The 16,471-nt window shown below is 46.4% G+C and overlaps 1 protein-coding gene across 1 annotated transcript; it reads left to right on the forward strand.

The window, feature by feature from the left end:
- Positions 1-52: 52 nt before the first annotated feature.
- ATAD3A (ATPase family AAA domain containing 3A) lies at positions 53-14,867 on the forward strand. The gene is made up of 16 exons (XM_065649893.1): positions 53-326; positions 1,276-1,352; positions 1,996-2,097; positions 2,201-2,260; positions 2,622-2,691; positions 3,147-3,312; positions 4,029-4,098; positions 4,998-5,153; positions 5,390-5,446; positions 5,922-6,047; positions 7,087-7,211; positions 8,522-8,573; positions 9,161-9,231; positions 10,772-10,939; positions 11,455-11,563; positions 14,451-14,867. Exons 1-16 carry the CDS (start codon positions 107-109, stop codon positions 14,628-14,630), a joined length of 1,809 nt encoding a protein of 602 aa, XP_065505965.1. The 5' UTR covers positions 53-106; the 3' UTR covers positions 14,631-14,867.
- The last annotated feature ends 1,604 nt before the right edge of the window (positions 14,868-16,471 follow it).

The raw sequence follows: 16,471 nt of genomic DNA on the forward strand, positions 1-16,471 counted from the left end.
CGTCCCCCGTGCGACCGGCGCTCTGGACCAATCAGAAGCCGCGCCCTCCGCCGTCGCGCAGGCGCGCGGGGAGCGGCGCGTCCTCCGCGTGCCGCCGGGCGCCGTCATGTCGTGGCTGTTCGGGCTGAACCGCGGGGCGGCCCCGGGGGGCGGCGGGGACGCGGCGCCGGGAGCGGCCGGTCTATCCCTCCCGCCGGCTCCGGGAGGCGGAGGCGGAGGCGGCGGCGGCGCCGGGGACCGTCAACCGCCCAAGGACAAATGGAGCAACTTCGACCCCACGGGCCTGGAGCGGGCGGCCAAGGCGGCGCGGGAGCTGGACGCGTCCCGTGCGTGAGGGGCCGGGGGTGCGCGGCCGTTGGGCGGTACCTCGCGGCCTGCCGGGTCTCGCTTTCTGCGGAGCGTGCGTGTCCGCAGGGCCGGGGCAGCCTCGGGCTCTCGCAGCGCTCGGCCGGGGCCGCTGCGCCCTGCAGGGCACTGGGGTCGTTGGCTTCTCTGAACGGCTTCTCCAGGCTCCGGGAAAGGGGAGAAAGGTGCTGGAGCGCCTTCTCAGCTCATAGGATCGTAGAATGGCCTGAGTTGGACGGGACCCACAAGGATCAGAGAGTCTGGCTCCTGTCCTCGCATATGACAACCCCCAAATTCACACTACGTGTCTGAGGGTGTTGTCCAGTCTCTTCTTGAACGCTGTCAGGCTTGGGGCTGTGACACCCCCCTGGGGAGCCTGTTCCGGGGCTTCAGCACCCTCTGGGTGAAGAACCTTTTCCTCATGTCCAACCCTGGCACATCTGCCATTCCCTCAGATCTCCCCTCAGCTTCCTCCAGGCTGAACAAACCCAGTGACTTCAGCCGCTCCTCATACAGCTCCAAACCCTTCACCAACTTCGTGGCTTCCTTTGCACCTTCTCCAGTAGCTTTATATCCTTTTTATCCTGTGTCCCCAGCCCTGCACACCGTGCTCCAGGTGAGGCCAGAGCAGAGCGGGACAATCCCCTCCCTGCCCGGCTGGCCGTGCTGTGCTGGATGCACCAAGGACACGGGGCCCTCTTGGCTGCCAGGGCCACTGGTGGCTCACATTCAATTTGCCATCAACCAGAACCCCCTGTTGACTTCAGATTATGCATGAGCTGAGAACGTTTCCAAGCGCGTTGAATGTGCCACTTCAGAGCAGTGCACTGGACAGTCTCAGCGCCAGGTTGGATGGAATAGACGGAGCGGTTTCTTACTTGAGAAGAGACCTTTGTGCTGTCGATAACCTCTGCCCGCTGTTCATTTCAGGCCACGCGAAAGATGCTCTTAGTCTTGCCCAGATGCAAGAGCAGACCTTGCAGCTGGAGCAGCAAGCAAAACTGAAGGTATGTTGGAACTTAAAATTTGTTGTACAGCCAGCCCACCTGAGGCAACTGGCAGCTTTGTGGGGGGTGTAAGTCAAAGTCTCATTTTCTAGCAGTCTGCAGAGGGTGTTAAGTTTTTCTTGTTGCTGTTCAACTTCAGAGAATCATAGTTATTTGCCTTTTAAAACAGAAAAAAGTAATTCTGAAAGATGAAGTGCAAGCTGATTTTGACTGTTCTTGGACATATTTTGTGGCCTTGTTTATCACTTTCATGTCGTGAGTGGTTTTGTAGAATATCACTACCATATCTCGTAGAACATAACTACCATTTTTAGGGAATTACAATAGTTTTCTGCAGGGAACTCTAAAGTAGTTGGGTGGAGGACAGATTTCTCTTTCTTTTCTAAAGGAATTTGCGAATTGTTTGAGTGTTGGTTTGTTGGGGTTTTTAAAAATAAATTGTAGTAAATTCTGAAATGGCTAATGATGATCTTTCTTACGATCGTGTTTTATGATCACATTTTGCCTTCCTTGTGTCATTGGTCAGCTTTTCTGGGTACCACTCTGATTACAAATAGTTTTCTTAGAATGTAATTGTCTCTAGAATTGCTCTATAGGATGACTTACCGAGCTCATTGTGACGATTATCTTTTTACCTTTATAGGAGTATGAAGCTGCCATAGAACAGCTGAAGAATGAGCAGATACGGGTACAAGCAGAAGAGAGACGAAAAACACTCAGTGAAGAAACAAAACAGCATCAAGCAGTAAGGAAACGAGGGGGAATCCAAGTGATGGGAGACCTTGTTTGTGTTCTTCATGGAAATGGCAACAACCCATTCATTGCCTAATCTTTTATTTTTTTTGAAGCGAGCCCAGTACCAGGACAAGTTGGCAAGGCAGCGCTATGATGAACAGATGCGACAGCAGGTACAGTACCTTGCTTCTCTAACCCAGCTGGGAGCTGTGTAGGAGCTTTCTGAAGTCAAAGCGGTGATTGGAACCGGGCTCTGGCCAGACAGCTGGTGCCGGGCACTGTCACTTTCATCTGTACAATTTGCTTTTGGCATCGGCAGCGCTGGCCAGGCAAATCAAAGGTCAGGAATGAGGACAAAGCCACTGGGAGCGTGGGATTGAGAGTACAAATCTGGGAGATGGGGAGAGGAAGAATGCATTTCAGCCTAAGCACTAGCTTCTTGAACACATTTGTAGTACTTAAGCTTATACAAATACCTACTTGACCAAGTTCTTATAATTTTAACGCACTTTCTGCTGTCACCTCTGCCTGTAGCAACTTGCTAATGAAGAGAATCTGCGGAAGCAAGAGGAATCTGTACAGAAGCAGGAGGCCATGAGACGTGGTAAGCTGCTCAATTTTGCTTAGCTAGTGACAGATGAATTCTCCTTACTGATCTTTGACTCCTTGTCCGTATTGTTGGATGCTCCATTAGACTGATGTGTTAATGTCATATTGGCAAGTAGCGGGTAAATCCCAGCAGTGCTAGAACTACCAATTGCTTATAAGTGGGTTTCCCAATGAACTATCAGTGTCTCCTGATATAGCGGCTGAAATTCTGATTTTATACTGGGATAATCTAAAATAGAACCAGTTTTGAGGAGGGAAGAGAAACAAAATCTCTCCTGGGAGGAATGGTTGAATGTGTGTCACCTAGTAAGATCTTGAAGCCTCCTGCTATGGGACCCCAATCAGCTGTTGTGAAGCCAGGATGAAGCAACACATTTCTTTTACCTGCTTGCTGCCTGGGATTAAGCCAGCCCAAAAGATTGTTCTCTTCTGTCCTTTTTTCTTTTCAAGCTACCGTGGAGCGAGAGATGGAGCTGCGGCATAAGAACGAGATGCTGCGCGTGGAGGCAGAGGCGAGAGCCCGTGCCAAGGCTGAGCGGGAGAACGCAGACATTATTCGGGAGCAGATCCGCTTAAAAGCTGCTGAGCATCGCCAGACAGTATTAGAGTCCCTCAAGTATGTGCAAGCCAGAAGGGCATGGGTTGACTTTTGCAGATTTCTGCCATCATGTAGGAAACTTTGCTGTTTGTTCCTCTAAACTCTGAGGAACATCAAAAGTCCATTTGTATCTTGTGCTCTGAACAACAGGAATCATACTAAAGAGAATCCTCTCTTTCATTTGTCATGCTACATTGTGATGTGAACGTCAGCCAAGGAGGCTATTTATATAGTTGTGAATTTTATACAGTTTTTCTAATGGGTTATTTCAAACCTTATTACTAAGATTGAGACTCATTTACTCTGAAAACTCTGAGAGTTCTTTCAGTTTCTGAACATGTGCCATAAAGGTATAAAGCAGTCTGTCTGCAGAGGGACAGGCACTTCGATTTGTAATTTGTTAATTTTAGATCCTTTGAGATTTTGAATTTTAAAAGCCTTAGAATTAAATACCTTTTATTGCAGTTCAGCACCATTAATGTATTAAAGAAAGAAATTGATATCATTTTAATGCCAAATGCTTTTCTGGATTTAGTCCCAGATCAGGTGTAGACATCAGATGATTATAAATGTATTTTCCATGCTTGTTCATGTTTCAGTTCCCAGGTGAGCCCTCAATTAGCTTTGACTGGTTCTGAAGATGATAGTTACAAAGTTGTCTTGTAAATTGTTTCAATTCAGTCTTTGTAATTCCTTTCTCTTCTCCTGCTTGCCTTGCTGCTTGCTTACCACAGGACAGCTGGGATGCTCTTCGGGGAAGGATTCCGCGCTTTTGTAACAGACTGGGACAAAGTTACAGCCACGGTAAGATTGTGACATATATCGATATCTTCCAGAAAAGTCTGTCTCCTGTTCTCCAGACTTTCAAGACCTTGCAGAACATGATCTGAAATGTGCTTTGCTGCTTGCTTATCTCAAAACTTTATATCTAATTTTGGTGTAGCCTAAAGGGTACTTAGAGAACTGTTATGTGTGCTAAATAAGTTGATTAAAAGCTAGGGCAATGTCTTTTCACAGGACAAAAGAGCGTGGCAGAGGCTTCTAATGGGCATAACGTTGTTTCTCAGTGCACTACTTGCAACAAAACTTCCCAGTGAAAATATATTTTTAGTAGCATGGCTTGTTAAAATGGACATTTTGCTTTAAGTCAGTCACTGCCATCTGCTCCACCCTCTGGTTTTATACATAGAGGCTGATACAAAAGACGCTTTGAGTGCACTGGGGAGAACAAGATGTGCTTTTAGTGGATCCTTTTGGAATCTGCAGGCTGTACCTGGAATACGTGCAGTATTCAGAGCCTTCTGCAGATTAGTGCTTTTAGCTGCATATTCTCTTGACCCGGATACCAGCTTCCTGCGTTATGGTCATTTTTGCTTCTGATGAGCTCTTATCTTGTGAATTTGGGACATTTAGCTTAAAGAAAAAAAAATACATTTATTTTTGGAAAGGAGATAACACAGCCGGAACTCATATTTTTTTGTTGCTTTGGAAAATGACTGTGAGGCAAGAATTAGCCAGTTATTTTAGGGTTCCTCTAAATTAGCTGTGGATTTTCAGCTCTTCCTGCCTACTGTAAGGTTTGCTTTTTTCCAGCCTTTTCCCATCCATGCAACCCCGAAGATTCTGCTCAAAAGCTTTTTGCTACACACAATAACGTTGCCTTGCCAAGTGTTTTTTTTGTAATTCTTCCCTTTTCTTTGCAGGTGGCAGGTCTAACCCTGTTGGCAGTGGGTGTTTACTCTGCCAAGAATGCCACGGCGGTAGCGGGGCGATACATAGAAGCACGTTTGGGCAAACCTTCCCTGGTGAGAGAAACCTCGCGCATTACTGTGCTGGAGGCGCTGAAGCATCCCATCAAGGTAAAATTCAGCTTTGTTTTTGTGTTGCACTCAGCCGTGAGGATGCAAAGCTCCTTTTGCAGCTCTCGCGTCACGCAAGGAGCTGTTGATGGGTCTACAAATAAATATATTATACTATTAAGAGATGGCATAGGTGGGCTGAGCGCGTTGTCATTTTATATGACTTTTTTGTCCGAGTGAGTTGTCAAAACTCTGGCTAATTTCTACATCTCAATAATTTAATTTGTCCTCTGTAGGTTGGTAAGCGTCTTACCAGCAAGGCTCAGGATGCCCTTGAAGGAGTTGTTCTCAGCGTGAGTACTCTGTTTTGCTCTCTTGGTCTGTGAAGGATGACTTTGGAGTCTAAATAAGAAAGGCTGTTTGTTTACACTCACTTCAAAAGCTGTAATTCCAGTAATTCTGCAAACAGCACCCTCGGGGCACTGAGACCTAAATAAGCTCTTGTGTTCAGTGTGACAGGCATTAAGCACTCTGTTAACCTTTTTTCCCTCTGTGTAAAGCAGTCGGAAATCTTAGTTCCTGCAGGAATAGCTTTCGCACTGCTGATTTTCTTGTGAAGGTGGTGTAGCCGAGTGGACAGAACTTTAAATTGAGTAAATCCTGGCACGGAAGGGGAAATGACCCTGGTCTGAAGTGATAAGCAGCTGAAGTTAAGGCTTAAAAGCTTGAGAGTGTAGGAGCTGCCTTCTTGCTGGTACTGATCTGTGAAGCTGATAGATGCAAGTCTTTGGTACTTTCTGTTCCGTAACTTTAACCCTTTTCTTGCAGCCGCAGTTAGAGGCGCGTGTGAGAGACATTGCCATAGCGACACGAAATACAAAAAAGAATAAAAGCCTATACAGGAATATTCTCATGTACGGTCCCCCCGGCACTGGAAAGACACTCTTTGCCAAGGTAAAACCCGACGAGGTTCTGCCAACCTGCACGTCGCGGGTGCTCTGCAAACTTGAGGGGCTGAGCACCCGCTCTGGTCTGAAACCTGTTGTGTAGTATTGCGTGAACTTTGTGTTCTTGTGTCTCTGGGAAGGGAGGAAGGGGCATCCAGCCTGCTTCAACTCCGAATTAGTAGAATCACTTGGATTCTAGAATTAGTACAGTCACTTGGATTCTAGCACACAGCGTAGGCAGAAGAGCCATTCTGTCTGGAAAAGGCACTTGGCAACCATGACTTGTGAAATCGCAACAGCAGCCTCTGTCTCGCTGCCACCTCTCTTCATCTCATGCACTTGTCTAAATAGGGTCTGTCCTGCTGTTGCTTACCACTCCCAGAGCAGAGATAGGTCTGCTTTTACTGCGCTTATGTGCTGCCAGGATGGCTTTTGAATGGATTTGAGTCAGGATTTGATTTTTGACTTGCTCTTCAGTGCTTGCCCACTGAGGTTTCATATACTTGTTGAACAGTGGCAGATTTCACATGCCAATACAAGTTGAATTTTTTTCTCACTATCGATGCACTAAAAAGAAAATCCTGTTATTTTGTCTGAATACTCATTGGGTTCACTGACCATTTGATTCCAGTCTTTTTTTTTTTTAGTGAATAAAATTTTGTTTGAGTTGTATTAGTTAGGCATCTAGTAGAGAATAGAATCTTGTTCTGCTGCACAGAGGAAGTGATGAACTAAAGCATGAAGAAAACAATGGAGGAAATAAACAATACACAAGTTAAAGATGAAGGTCTAAGTATTCTTGGCAGTGTCTTCAAGCATTAAAATTTTGTGCATTGTCATAAGACTGATCTTCTATCTTTCGTTCCCATTCAGAGCAATGCTAAAAGCTGCCTCTAAGTGACTAAAAAATTATTACCCTCTGCAAACAAGCGTGCTGATAGGCCTAAACTACTTTTATTTCCCTCCTAGTCTTCCATGGACTTGCAGCGAAAGAGACCACTTAACCTTCTTGTTTTGTTTTTTGTTTTTGTTTTTTTTTTTTCCAGAAATTAGCTGTGCACTCTGGCATGGATTATGCCATCATGACCGGTGGCGACGTTGCCCCTATGGGGCGGGAAGGAGTTACTGCCATGCACAAACTCTTCGACTGGGCAAACACCAGTAGGAGAGGGTGAGTAGAGCTGCCTCAGAATCCTCTGTTTGGTTTCTTGCTCAAAGAAACTCGCTGCAACGATGTAGTTCAGAAGGTGGAAGAGATATGAGGACACTCAGCTGGATGAAGACAGCTTAGTGCTTCCACTGCAGAATTTTCTTTCACAGCACTGCCTGGGTCTGAGTTTATTCTCTGTCCTGGTAAAATCTTCTGTGCTTTTGAACTCCATACACTTCAGATAGCCATTTTATGAAAGTTGTGATCAAAGGTTACGTATGTCCATACATCAATATTCCAAGCTCCAGTAACATTCAAGTATTTAAGCAGATTTTATTCTAGATATCCAACACAGTTAGTACTGTGTTGCCTTTATTAGCAGAAAGCTGTTGTGATAAAAGACACTTCTCTGTAGCTGAGAATATTTTCAGAAAAACTGGAGTTGAGTAGAAGATGTTAATAGGCCCTGAAATCCTTTGAAAGAAAGCTGGGTTTGAAGCCAGACAAGAAGGTAATACAAGCTGTGACGGCTTTACGAGCAACTCAGTTCTGTTATTGATAAACATCCTCATACGCTTTGTCTCTTGGGAAGAGCACTACCCTTGGGTTATAAGGGAATTTATTTTTGTGAATTATTCATTAACTTTATTCATTCACTTCTCCACAGGTAGTAAAACCATTATATTATTGCTAGTGCGGTTTGGAAAGGAAAAACCCAACAAAATAACAAAGCAAGTTGCAGGGAAGGACTCTGGTTTCAGGTTTTCAGAATGGTATAAGGAAGAAAAATGGCAGGAAGATGCTGTTGTCACCAAGATTTCTTGTGTGCTTGTGTACCTGTCTCGTACCTGTGCACACATTTCTGTAAATAGGAGGGGATGTTAAAATAAACACTCTCACAAGTACTTGGGGAACCAGGTCTAAATTTCAAAGATTTACATCAACTTGGCAGTAACACACCAGCACTGCTGGGAACGAGCCCATTGCCAAACCGTGAAAACTCCCATCTGTGTCTAAAAACCAGAGGAGGTTGAGGTGGCATGCCCTAGAGTTGCTTCTGAACAGCAAGAAACAAAACTCCAGAGGCCTGGGGTCAGATTTATGGCCTGAGGTGTCTTAATCTGATGCCTCTTTCTTAAGTGTTGGAATGGGCCATGTTGCTGCAGCTTAGCTGAGAAACGTTGCCTTAAGGAATGAGTTTGCTTGTGTGATCCTTGGGGCCCACGGCTGGCCAGAGTTACGGGTGCCTGGTAGTGGGACAGGAGAGTTCTTGAGCCGTTTGAGCCTCACTTACCTGTGTCCTGTTACTGTGTAGTGCTTTCCTTTTACAGCCTCTTGCTGTTTGTGGATGAAGCGGACGCGTTTCTGCGGAAGAGGGCAACAGTAAGTGCTTTATCTGTGTCTGTTATCTGTCTGTGCTGCAGGGTTAGTCAGCCAACAGCTGTCTCATTTAACCTGATTAGCTGCCTTCAACAGGCAAAAGATTAAAACCAGCAGGCACCTTACTACTCACCTCATAAGTCACCGTATTGTACACTGACTCTAGACCTGCTGTTTGAACCCAAATGGTCTATTTAAAGAGCTCTCCCTAGAAGATTACTTGGAATGTGTATGTGAATTCATTACTGTCGCTTATTTTCCTGTAAATATCTTATAGAGCTTCCCAGTTAAAATAGTGTTCAGCAGGGAAAGCCACCTGGGCCACTGGTGGGAGCCTTGGGTTTGAAGTCAAGAGAATCCCTGAGTGACTGGGTGAATATTTAATCTCTCTGCTGCAAGCTTTGATTCCTAACCCTTTTCCTGGGTATAAACGTTGAAGCTTCTTTCTAAGATATTACAGCGCTTTGGATTCTACTGTAATGCAAATGCTTGACAACAACAGAACTCACTTTGTCAATAATGCTGTTTAAAACTGTGACCTGTCTTAGGTCCCCAAACAGTTGATCTTCCTTTGGATTTCATCTTTACAGGAGAAAATCAGTGAAGATCTCAGAGCGACTTTAAATGCATTCCTGCACAGAACAGGGCAGCACAGCAACAAGTAGGTATCCAGTTTTCAGCCCTTACAGCAGTTGATATTTCACTGGATTGAGGAAAGTCTTTAAAGAGTCTGTGGTTTGGAAATGTATGATCTGTCTTACTAAGGACATGAAAAAATCTGCGTAGAATAGCCCCTTTTAGTTTATATGCTGAATGTCACGTGCTCCTACTTTATCTTTTCCTTTGACGTAGAAATTAGAATTCAGAAGGGCTGTACACAAGGTAGAGATCAGTGCTTGTAAAAAGGGTGTTTCTTTGGCAAAAGGGATCCCGAACTGCCTTTCGGGACAGCACTCACCGTGCACAGGGCCTGTAGTGGTGAGCAGTCCCTCTCATATGTCATCCATACTGTGTGTGACTCCCTTCCAGCACTGTAGGGAAATTCTTTCCTGAAACGAGTGGTATTTCAGTTTCCCCTGATGTTAAATTGCCTTAGCAGTGCTCAGGGCGTGCTGGTTGCGTGCTGGTGGGTGCTCTCCCCGCGCTCAAAACCCTTGGGCTGTCATCTTGTCAGACGTGGAATTCAACCCTAATTTAAACTGTGAGCCATTCTGGGAGACTGAACACGTCTTTGTGATTCATGCACGGCTTTTCACTTCTGAGCAGCCTTATTGCTGCTGTGGGCAATACGAGTTCACTCGAATAAGTCTAATAGTGCATGTAAATCTGGCTGGTTTGGTGGGACCCTGAGGAGTACTATCACTTTACCAGTGAATTTACCAGTGGAACTTAAGTATTGTGAATTCCCGGCTTAAACTTCCCAAAGAACTTCCTCTTGCTGGTTAGCTGACTGCTTGCATATCTTGCTCTTGCTCATTTTTATCATTTTCATGACAGGAATGGGCAAGGCCTGAATACCACGTTGCATGTCAGTCCTTTTATAAGCTTATATTTCTGCAAGGGTTTGGGGAAGGTCCTGGTTGGCAGAAAAAGGAGCAGTTTCGTGCCTGCGTGGCTCTTGGGTTGGTGAAGTTATCTTCAGAAATGACAGCAAAGAACACAGCCCCCTGCGGACTAGGATTTAAACAGACTGCAAGAATGTCAATATTCCAATAGCTGTGGTTAAAAGCCCATTTCAAATTATAATGCACTATTAAACTGGTAACATTAATTAAAGCCTTAAAGTGGAATTGGCATAGGGAAGAAGCATCATTACAAAGCAAAAGGAAGGGTTCCTGGCTTCAAAATGCAGCAGGAGAGAGCAGGACCTGGAAGGTGGCACATCTGTACCGTGGAGCAAAGCTTGGTCAAACAAACCAACCTTGATTTCTGGTACCTGCTGTGAATGCCTCTCTCTCTGCACACGTTAGACACAGTAGCAGGAATGTTGTCAGAGTTTCTTGAAGGAAACAAGTCAACATTTACCAGCTGCTGAAGAATGACCTTCCCATCCGCAGGCCCGGCAGTGGTCCATTCTCCTCATTCTTAGGGCAGGATGAGTCTTTGATACTGGCTGTGGCAGTTCTCAGTGTTCAGACTGGCTCATTGATTTTTATTTTTATGGGTTTTTCAGTCTTCCCTCTCTTGTTTCATACTTCCAGGTTTATGCTTGTTTTAGCAAGCAACCAGCCTGAGCAGTTTGATTGGGCCATCAACGACCGAATAGACGAAATGGTGAACTTCGATCTGCCCCAGCTGGAAGAACGGGAGCGGCTCGTCAGGATGTATTTTGATAAGCATGTGCTGAAGCCAGCCACAGAGGGTAAACAGTGAGTATCCCTGCAGAACGCTCCCACTCTATAGGATTCTCTTTCTTTTATTGTTTTTCTTCATCTCCTTTTCTGTATATTCCATCACACTGTACCTATAAACCCACTTTAAACAAGTAGTACACATAAGAGTTGGAGAGATGCGAGATCAGTTACTGCACTGGAAGCAATAAGGCAAGTAGGAACGCTGTTGGAACTCCTCATATCCAAGCACTCATCTTTGCTTGGCTTAACCGAGACAAGTCAGACCAATGACTCGTTTCTTTGTGTGCTGTGCAGTCTTGCACTTTTTTGGTCTTAATCCAGGTCTGTATGTTTCTTTGTGCCACAAAATCAGGCTTTTTGGGCCCAGCAGAACAACTTCTGTGCTCAGGCTGGATCTTTCTACAGAGATTGATCCAATCTGATCTTTGATTTCATTGTAAGTGTTGATCTTTACAAAGCCTACCTCTGACTCCCTCACCCTCCTGTCCTGTGGCTACATGTGAACTAATCTGTGTTCTCCTGATTTTTAGACGTTTGAAGCTGGCGCAGTTTGACTATGGGAAGAAGTGCTCGGAGATTGCCAGGCTGACAGAGGGCATGTCTGGCCGAGAGATCTCTCAGCTTGCTGTGGCCTGGCAGGTAAGCTGGGCTTTTGTCACGGGGCTTCTTGGTTCGTTTTCCCTTTCTGGAAGGTTTGAGTGTTTGATGTTGGAGTCTCAAATCTTGTCTTGGCTTTGTAGCTGGTACCGTGTTCTCTCCTACCAGGGAAGGATTACAGCTGCAGTTTGACGGGCATCTCTGGCAGAGTTAGTCCTGCCTCATATTCCTGCTGTTCTGCGATCTTTTCCCCTGCGCTGGTACAGCTCTTTGTGTGCCTGTGCTGTGAACTGGGTCAGGGAGCTGATCAGAACTAAAAATAGTTGGGTAAGACAAGTTAACTGCACAGCTACACGGATGTCCTGGCACATCTCAGGGGATAGGGGCTGTATGAACCAGTGTAACTGGCTCAAGAAATGCTTATCAGACTTTCCACAGCTGGATGCAACAGCTGTAGGGTGATTATGTACTACAGATAAGACTTAACTCTTGAACTGTTGGTCTTTTAAACTCCTGTATGACTGAACTTTTGATTCGAGATGCTGCATTGCTGCTCCTGCTTGCACTCCTGAATCCGTGCTGGAGGTCAGGAGCACAGGAAGGTATTTATCATGGACTTGGTGGAGATTTGAGCTGCCAGGATCCTCATCAGCTCTACTTAGTTTGCTTGGGGTCATCTCTCATGGCCAGGACTGAACCTGAGATGGTTTGGAGAAGAGTGAAGTTCTGAAGCAGCAGGAGAAACCATCATAGGAACGCAGAACAGCAGCATCTGGCCGCTCTGCAGTCCCGTGGCCTCACAGTCATGTCCCATGAAGATGTTCTTGGAATGCTCTGCCAATATTGCTTTTAACATAAACACCTCAGTTAAACTAGGAGCCTGAGCAATAGCTGCAGCTTTCGTAGGCTTAATTCTACTCTAAGCTGGGTTTGCAGTTGATTGACTGTCATTTACATGAAGTTGTAGTTCACTGTTGATTCGGTCTAGCTCAGTTTGTCCTGAATTTACCAAACAGAAAAAATAAGATGCAGAAAAGCAGAGAGTGTAACCTCTAGCGCTGGGAAGAATATTGCTGTCTGGCACAGCTAACAGTCTGCATGCTAGAAATCCATTTTAATCTCTTCTGCAGGAGACCGAGCATTCCCTTTTGTCCTCTTGCCTTCCATTCCCCATATCTAATCCTTTATGAATATAGCATGGATTAGATACATTTACTCACTTAAAAAAATTCCCTTCAGATCTGTTTATACTAATGTGCAGACTTCCCACTTCTGCACCCTGTACTTAAACCCATTGTCATGCTTTAGATAAACTGTCAAAAAAGCAACCTTTCGCTATGCCAGCCCTAACCTCTGGAAAATTGTTTTGGCGTGGCGACACTTGAAGAGAATTCCAGGAGTTGTATGTCCCAGTGTTAACAATAGACATGAGCTGCCTGTCATTTCCTTGCCTTTTGTGCCACTGACATAAATGCCTTTTTGCTCCCTGAAGCTTGTTTATATTTAAAAAAATTTTTAAAAAAAATCTGCCTGAGCAAGTTATGGGGAGAATTTAATGTTTCTATAGTGGTCTGGGCTGAAGGACATTATAAGTAAGCAGGGTGGAGTGTGTGTGCTTGTGTTTTGGGGGTTTTTTGAGCAGGCTGTTTTCATTATAGATGTGATACAAAGGATACAGATTAATTTGGCCAAGTTAAAACAAACCACACTTCTTGGCTGAAATGAAACATGAGGTCATCTGGGCTGGACTCATCATCTGTGCTCTATCCCTCTGCTTCCCCTCAAATACTGAGTTTGTAGATTATTTCATATTTGGATTCGAGTTATAGAAAATGAAAAGTTGCACTGGAGAAAACGGGTTAAAATGTGTCCATGCAGAAGGCAGAGGTATGAATGTAAATGAGGCTCAGGACCATTTTTGTGTGTGTGCAAGCTACTCCCAGAAGGGACAGCTGCTTCTCCCATTTGCTTTCCTGACAGCCAGGGCCCGAGGCTTTCTATAAATAGAAAGTCATTGAGAAAATCAACAGAGCGTGAACTGCACAGCTTCGCAGGAGTTTCCACAGCGGAATTTATGGTCTATGCAGTGGCAAGGAGGAAGGGAAGGCGTCATTTCGATCCTGTGGAGGCACAGAACGCGCATCCCAGGAAAGCACTTCATTTTAAAATAGCAGCTCCTGGTGACAAGAGCGCTGTACAAGGAACCACAGGACGGAGTCGCTCGCGGGAGCACTCGTGTAGGGAATAACCAGATTTAGAAACCGGTAGCTTGGGGTTGTGTTGTTACCTTGGAGATGGGTCGTACAGCCAACAGCGTGAGCATCTTTCCCTTCCTCGGAGGGTACGGCTGCTCGTGTTGTCGCCTCCAAAATGTCCATCAGCGCACCTGTCCCGCCTGTTTGGACCCAAGTGAATCCTTTTGCTGCAGCTGAAGAGAAGCGACGCACAGTCCTGTTTCCCCTAAACTGCCACTGGAGATGTTGTGGGCTGTTTGGCAAGGATGTCCATAGTTTTTAGCCCTCTCTTCGAGGAACTATGATCAGATTTGTACTGCTTGTCAAAGTAGCAACAGGACTGAGTGTAAATTTACCAAGCTGAATTGGAGAGATGGGAGCGCAGGTGAGAATGGGGTGGCAGCTGACACAGCACAGCAGTGATGCAGGGGAGATTCCTAGCAGAACACGTGAGGAAAGCAAAATTAATGCACATTTGACATAATTTTGGAGTTGCCACGTTGCCCATGTTCACCCTAGTGTCAGATTGCTCTGGGTGCCATCATGGACTGAGAACAAGGCCGGATGTTGTGCTAGGGCGTGTGGGGGCAAACATGCACGGAGAAGAAAACAAAAGAGAGGGGCCACGCTCAGATCTTCCCTGCTCTTAGAAATTGCATCACTAACGTAGGTCTCTTCTGCCTTTGCCCCTCCAGGCTGCAGCGTATGCATCGGAGGACGGCGTTCTCACAGAGGCCATGATCGATGCCCGGGTAGCTGATGCCGTGCAGCAACATAAGCAGAAGATGGAGTGGCTGAAAGCAGAGGGTGCGGAGGCAAGCAAAGAGTCCGGGAAGAACCCGCTGCCGCCTTTGCCCAAGGGCACACCGGTGTGAGAAGTCCGCAGGCTTCAGACCAGCACGCGTGGGGAGAGCGCTGGGAGGGTCTTCAGGGTAAATGTTTGGTGGAATCATGTGTTGAGAGAAATGTGTCCACTGGTGCGAGGGAGGGGGTACTGCCTCAGTCTTGCCTTTGATTTTGTGTTGTTAGAGTGCACTGGAAAAAAAAAAAGTGTTTAAATAAGGCAGAAGCAACTGTATTAAAGGACCCCCTTGCTGAAATGCCATTGACTGTGTTAGTCTGTGTGGCCTGTCCTGCTGGAGAGCCCCAAACTGCAAGTCCTGGCTGGCAGACAGGTGTCCAGCGCGGGCTGAGGACGGGGAGATGGGCAGGGTTTGTGTGCTGCTGGCTGCTGCCGTCAAGCTGCTCTTGCTACGTGAGGCTTTTGCTGCATTTCTGGAACAATTGAGAAGCGTGCCGTTGTCAAGGCTGGAACACAAGCCTGTCTCAATCAGGTGACATTTGTTCTGTGTACATACAAGAGGTCAGAAAATTGGTTGTGTGTTTTCTTTCCTTTTTTCTGAGTTTGAACTGGATTTGAACTCTGCGCTCTGCTCTGAGTTCCCTTTAGTATCTACACTGTGCAAGCACATTTGTCTGACCTAAATCTGTGCCCTTGAGTACCTTGCTGAGATGTTCTCCTCCGACAGGAGCTGACAGCGGTCTCTGCTGTGCCCGTTTCGCCGGTGGCTGGTACGGAGCTTGGAGAGACGCGCGGCAACGAGCTTGTGAGCGCGGGAGCGGAACGGGGATGGTCACCAGGGTCCTCGGGACACCAGGAAAGAAATAGTTCTTGGGGCTGCAAACCTTCGCTGCCTTGGGCTGCCGTCTTCTCTCAAAAGAGTTCTCTGGTATTTTCCCCGATGCCAGGGGAGAATTTGAAGATGCATTTTAGAGGCTGCTCGTTTGTTCAGGGCAGGTGTCCCACAGCAGCGGTGGGTGCCCAGACCTGCCTGCCCCACTAACAGCTGCTTGTTACAAGCTACACTGCTGTGGGCAACAGTGGAAGAGAGGAAGGACTCGCTGTATAAACCAAAACTGCATATTTTATGTTCTGAATGGCCGAAATGAATGCCATTTTTTTCCTCCCCTTGTGCTTAGGTATAGTTGTCCTTTAGTCCACTGATTTACCAGAGGATTAGCTATTCTAGGCTTTCCCCTTCCTGTTAAGATTTTACTGGAAGTATATTTCTGTTAAGCCCCAAGAGGTGGAAGGGAGCTAAGCAGAGCCACTCTCTGCTAAAAAACCCCTGCTAATGAATTAGGTGAGGGAGCAGCCTGATATTGTGTGATTAAAATCTGTAATTGTGACATACACCTTCGATACTTTTCCTCTCTTTTCCGTAATCATCCCCATGAAGTACAAAAGGAGCTGGGGGGAGGAGAAAGGTATTAGTCTTGTCCTTGTGCCGTCTGACTGCGCTTTTGCTGACACCCGTAGATGAGAATCCTGCCGTAGAGCTGCGTGCGAGGCACCGCAGTTGCTGTCTCAGCAGTTTCACGCGGTTCCTCCGTCAGATTGCGTCAGGTCCCGGCGTGGAAGCGGGGGGAGCCTGGTGCTGTAATGCAGCCGCGATCCGTGCTTCTGTGCTGCGCAGCAGTGATTAATTGCAGCTTTGGGAGAACAATTAGCTGGAAGTAGCCTTTTGCCATGGCAGGGGAGACAGCGGGAAGCAGAGGCTGCCCTAAGGGTGCTCAGGTTTGCCCAAGTACTTTTCGGGGAGTTTTTAAGGGCTTTTAATGACCACTCCTAACGATGGATGTGACTACTCCTTACCTGAGCTCCTCTATGGGCTTCATGGAGATGGAAAGAGCGTCTGTCTTGAGGACAGACACA

This window comes from Caloenas nicobarica, chromosome 22 (assembly GCF_036013445.1).
Source record: "Caloenas nicobarica isolate bCalNic1 chromosome 22, bCalNic1.hap1, whole genome shotgun sequence".
In the NCBI taxonomy this organism is placed as follows: domain Eukaryota; kingdom Metazoa; phylum Chordata; class Aves; order Columbiformes; family Columbidae; genus Caloenas; species Caloenas nicobarica.

What these genes read in the sequence shown, in the direction of transcription:
- ATAD3A (XM_065649893.1), top strand. Translation starts at nt 107, where the DNA reads ATGTCGTGGCTGTTCGGGCTGAACCGCGGGGCGGCCCCGGGGGGCGGC. An exon ending in AGCAGCAAGCAAAACTGAAG is followed by an intron (nt 1,353 to 1,995) that starts GTATGTTGGAAC and finishes TTACCTTTATAG; the next exon opens with GAGTATGAAGCTGCCATAGA. An exon ending in AAACAAAACAGCATCAAGCA is followed by an intron (nt 2,098 to 2,200) that starts GTAAGGAAACGA and finishes TTTTTTTTGAAG; the next exon opens with CGAGCCCAGTACCAGGACAA.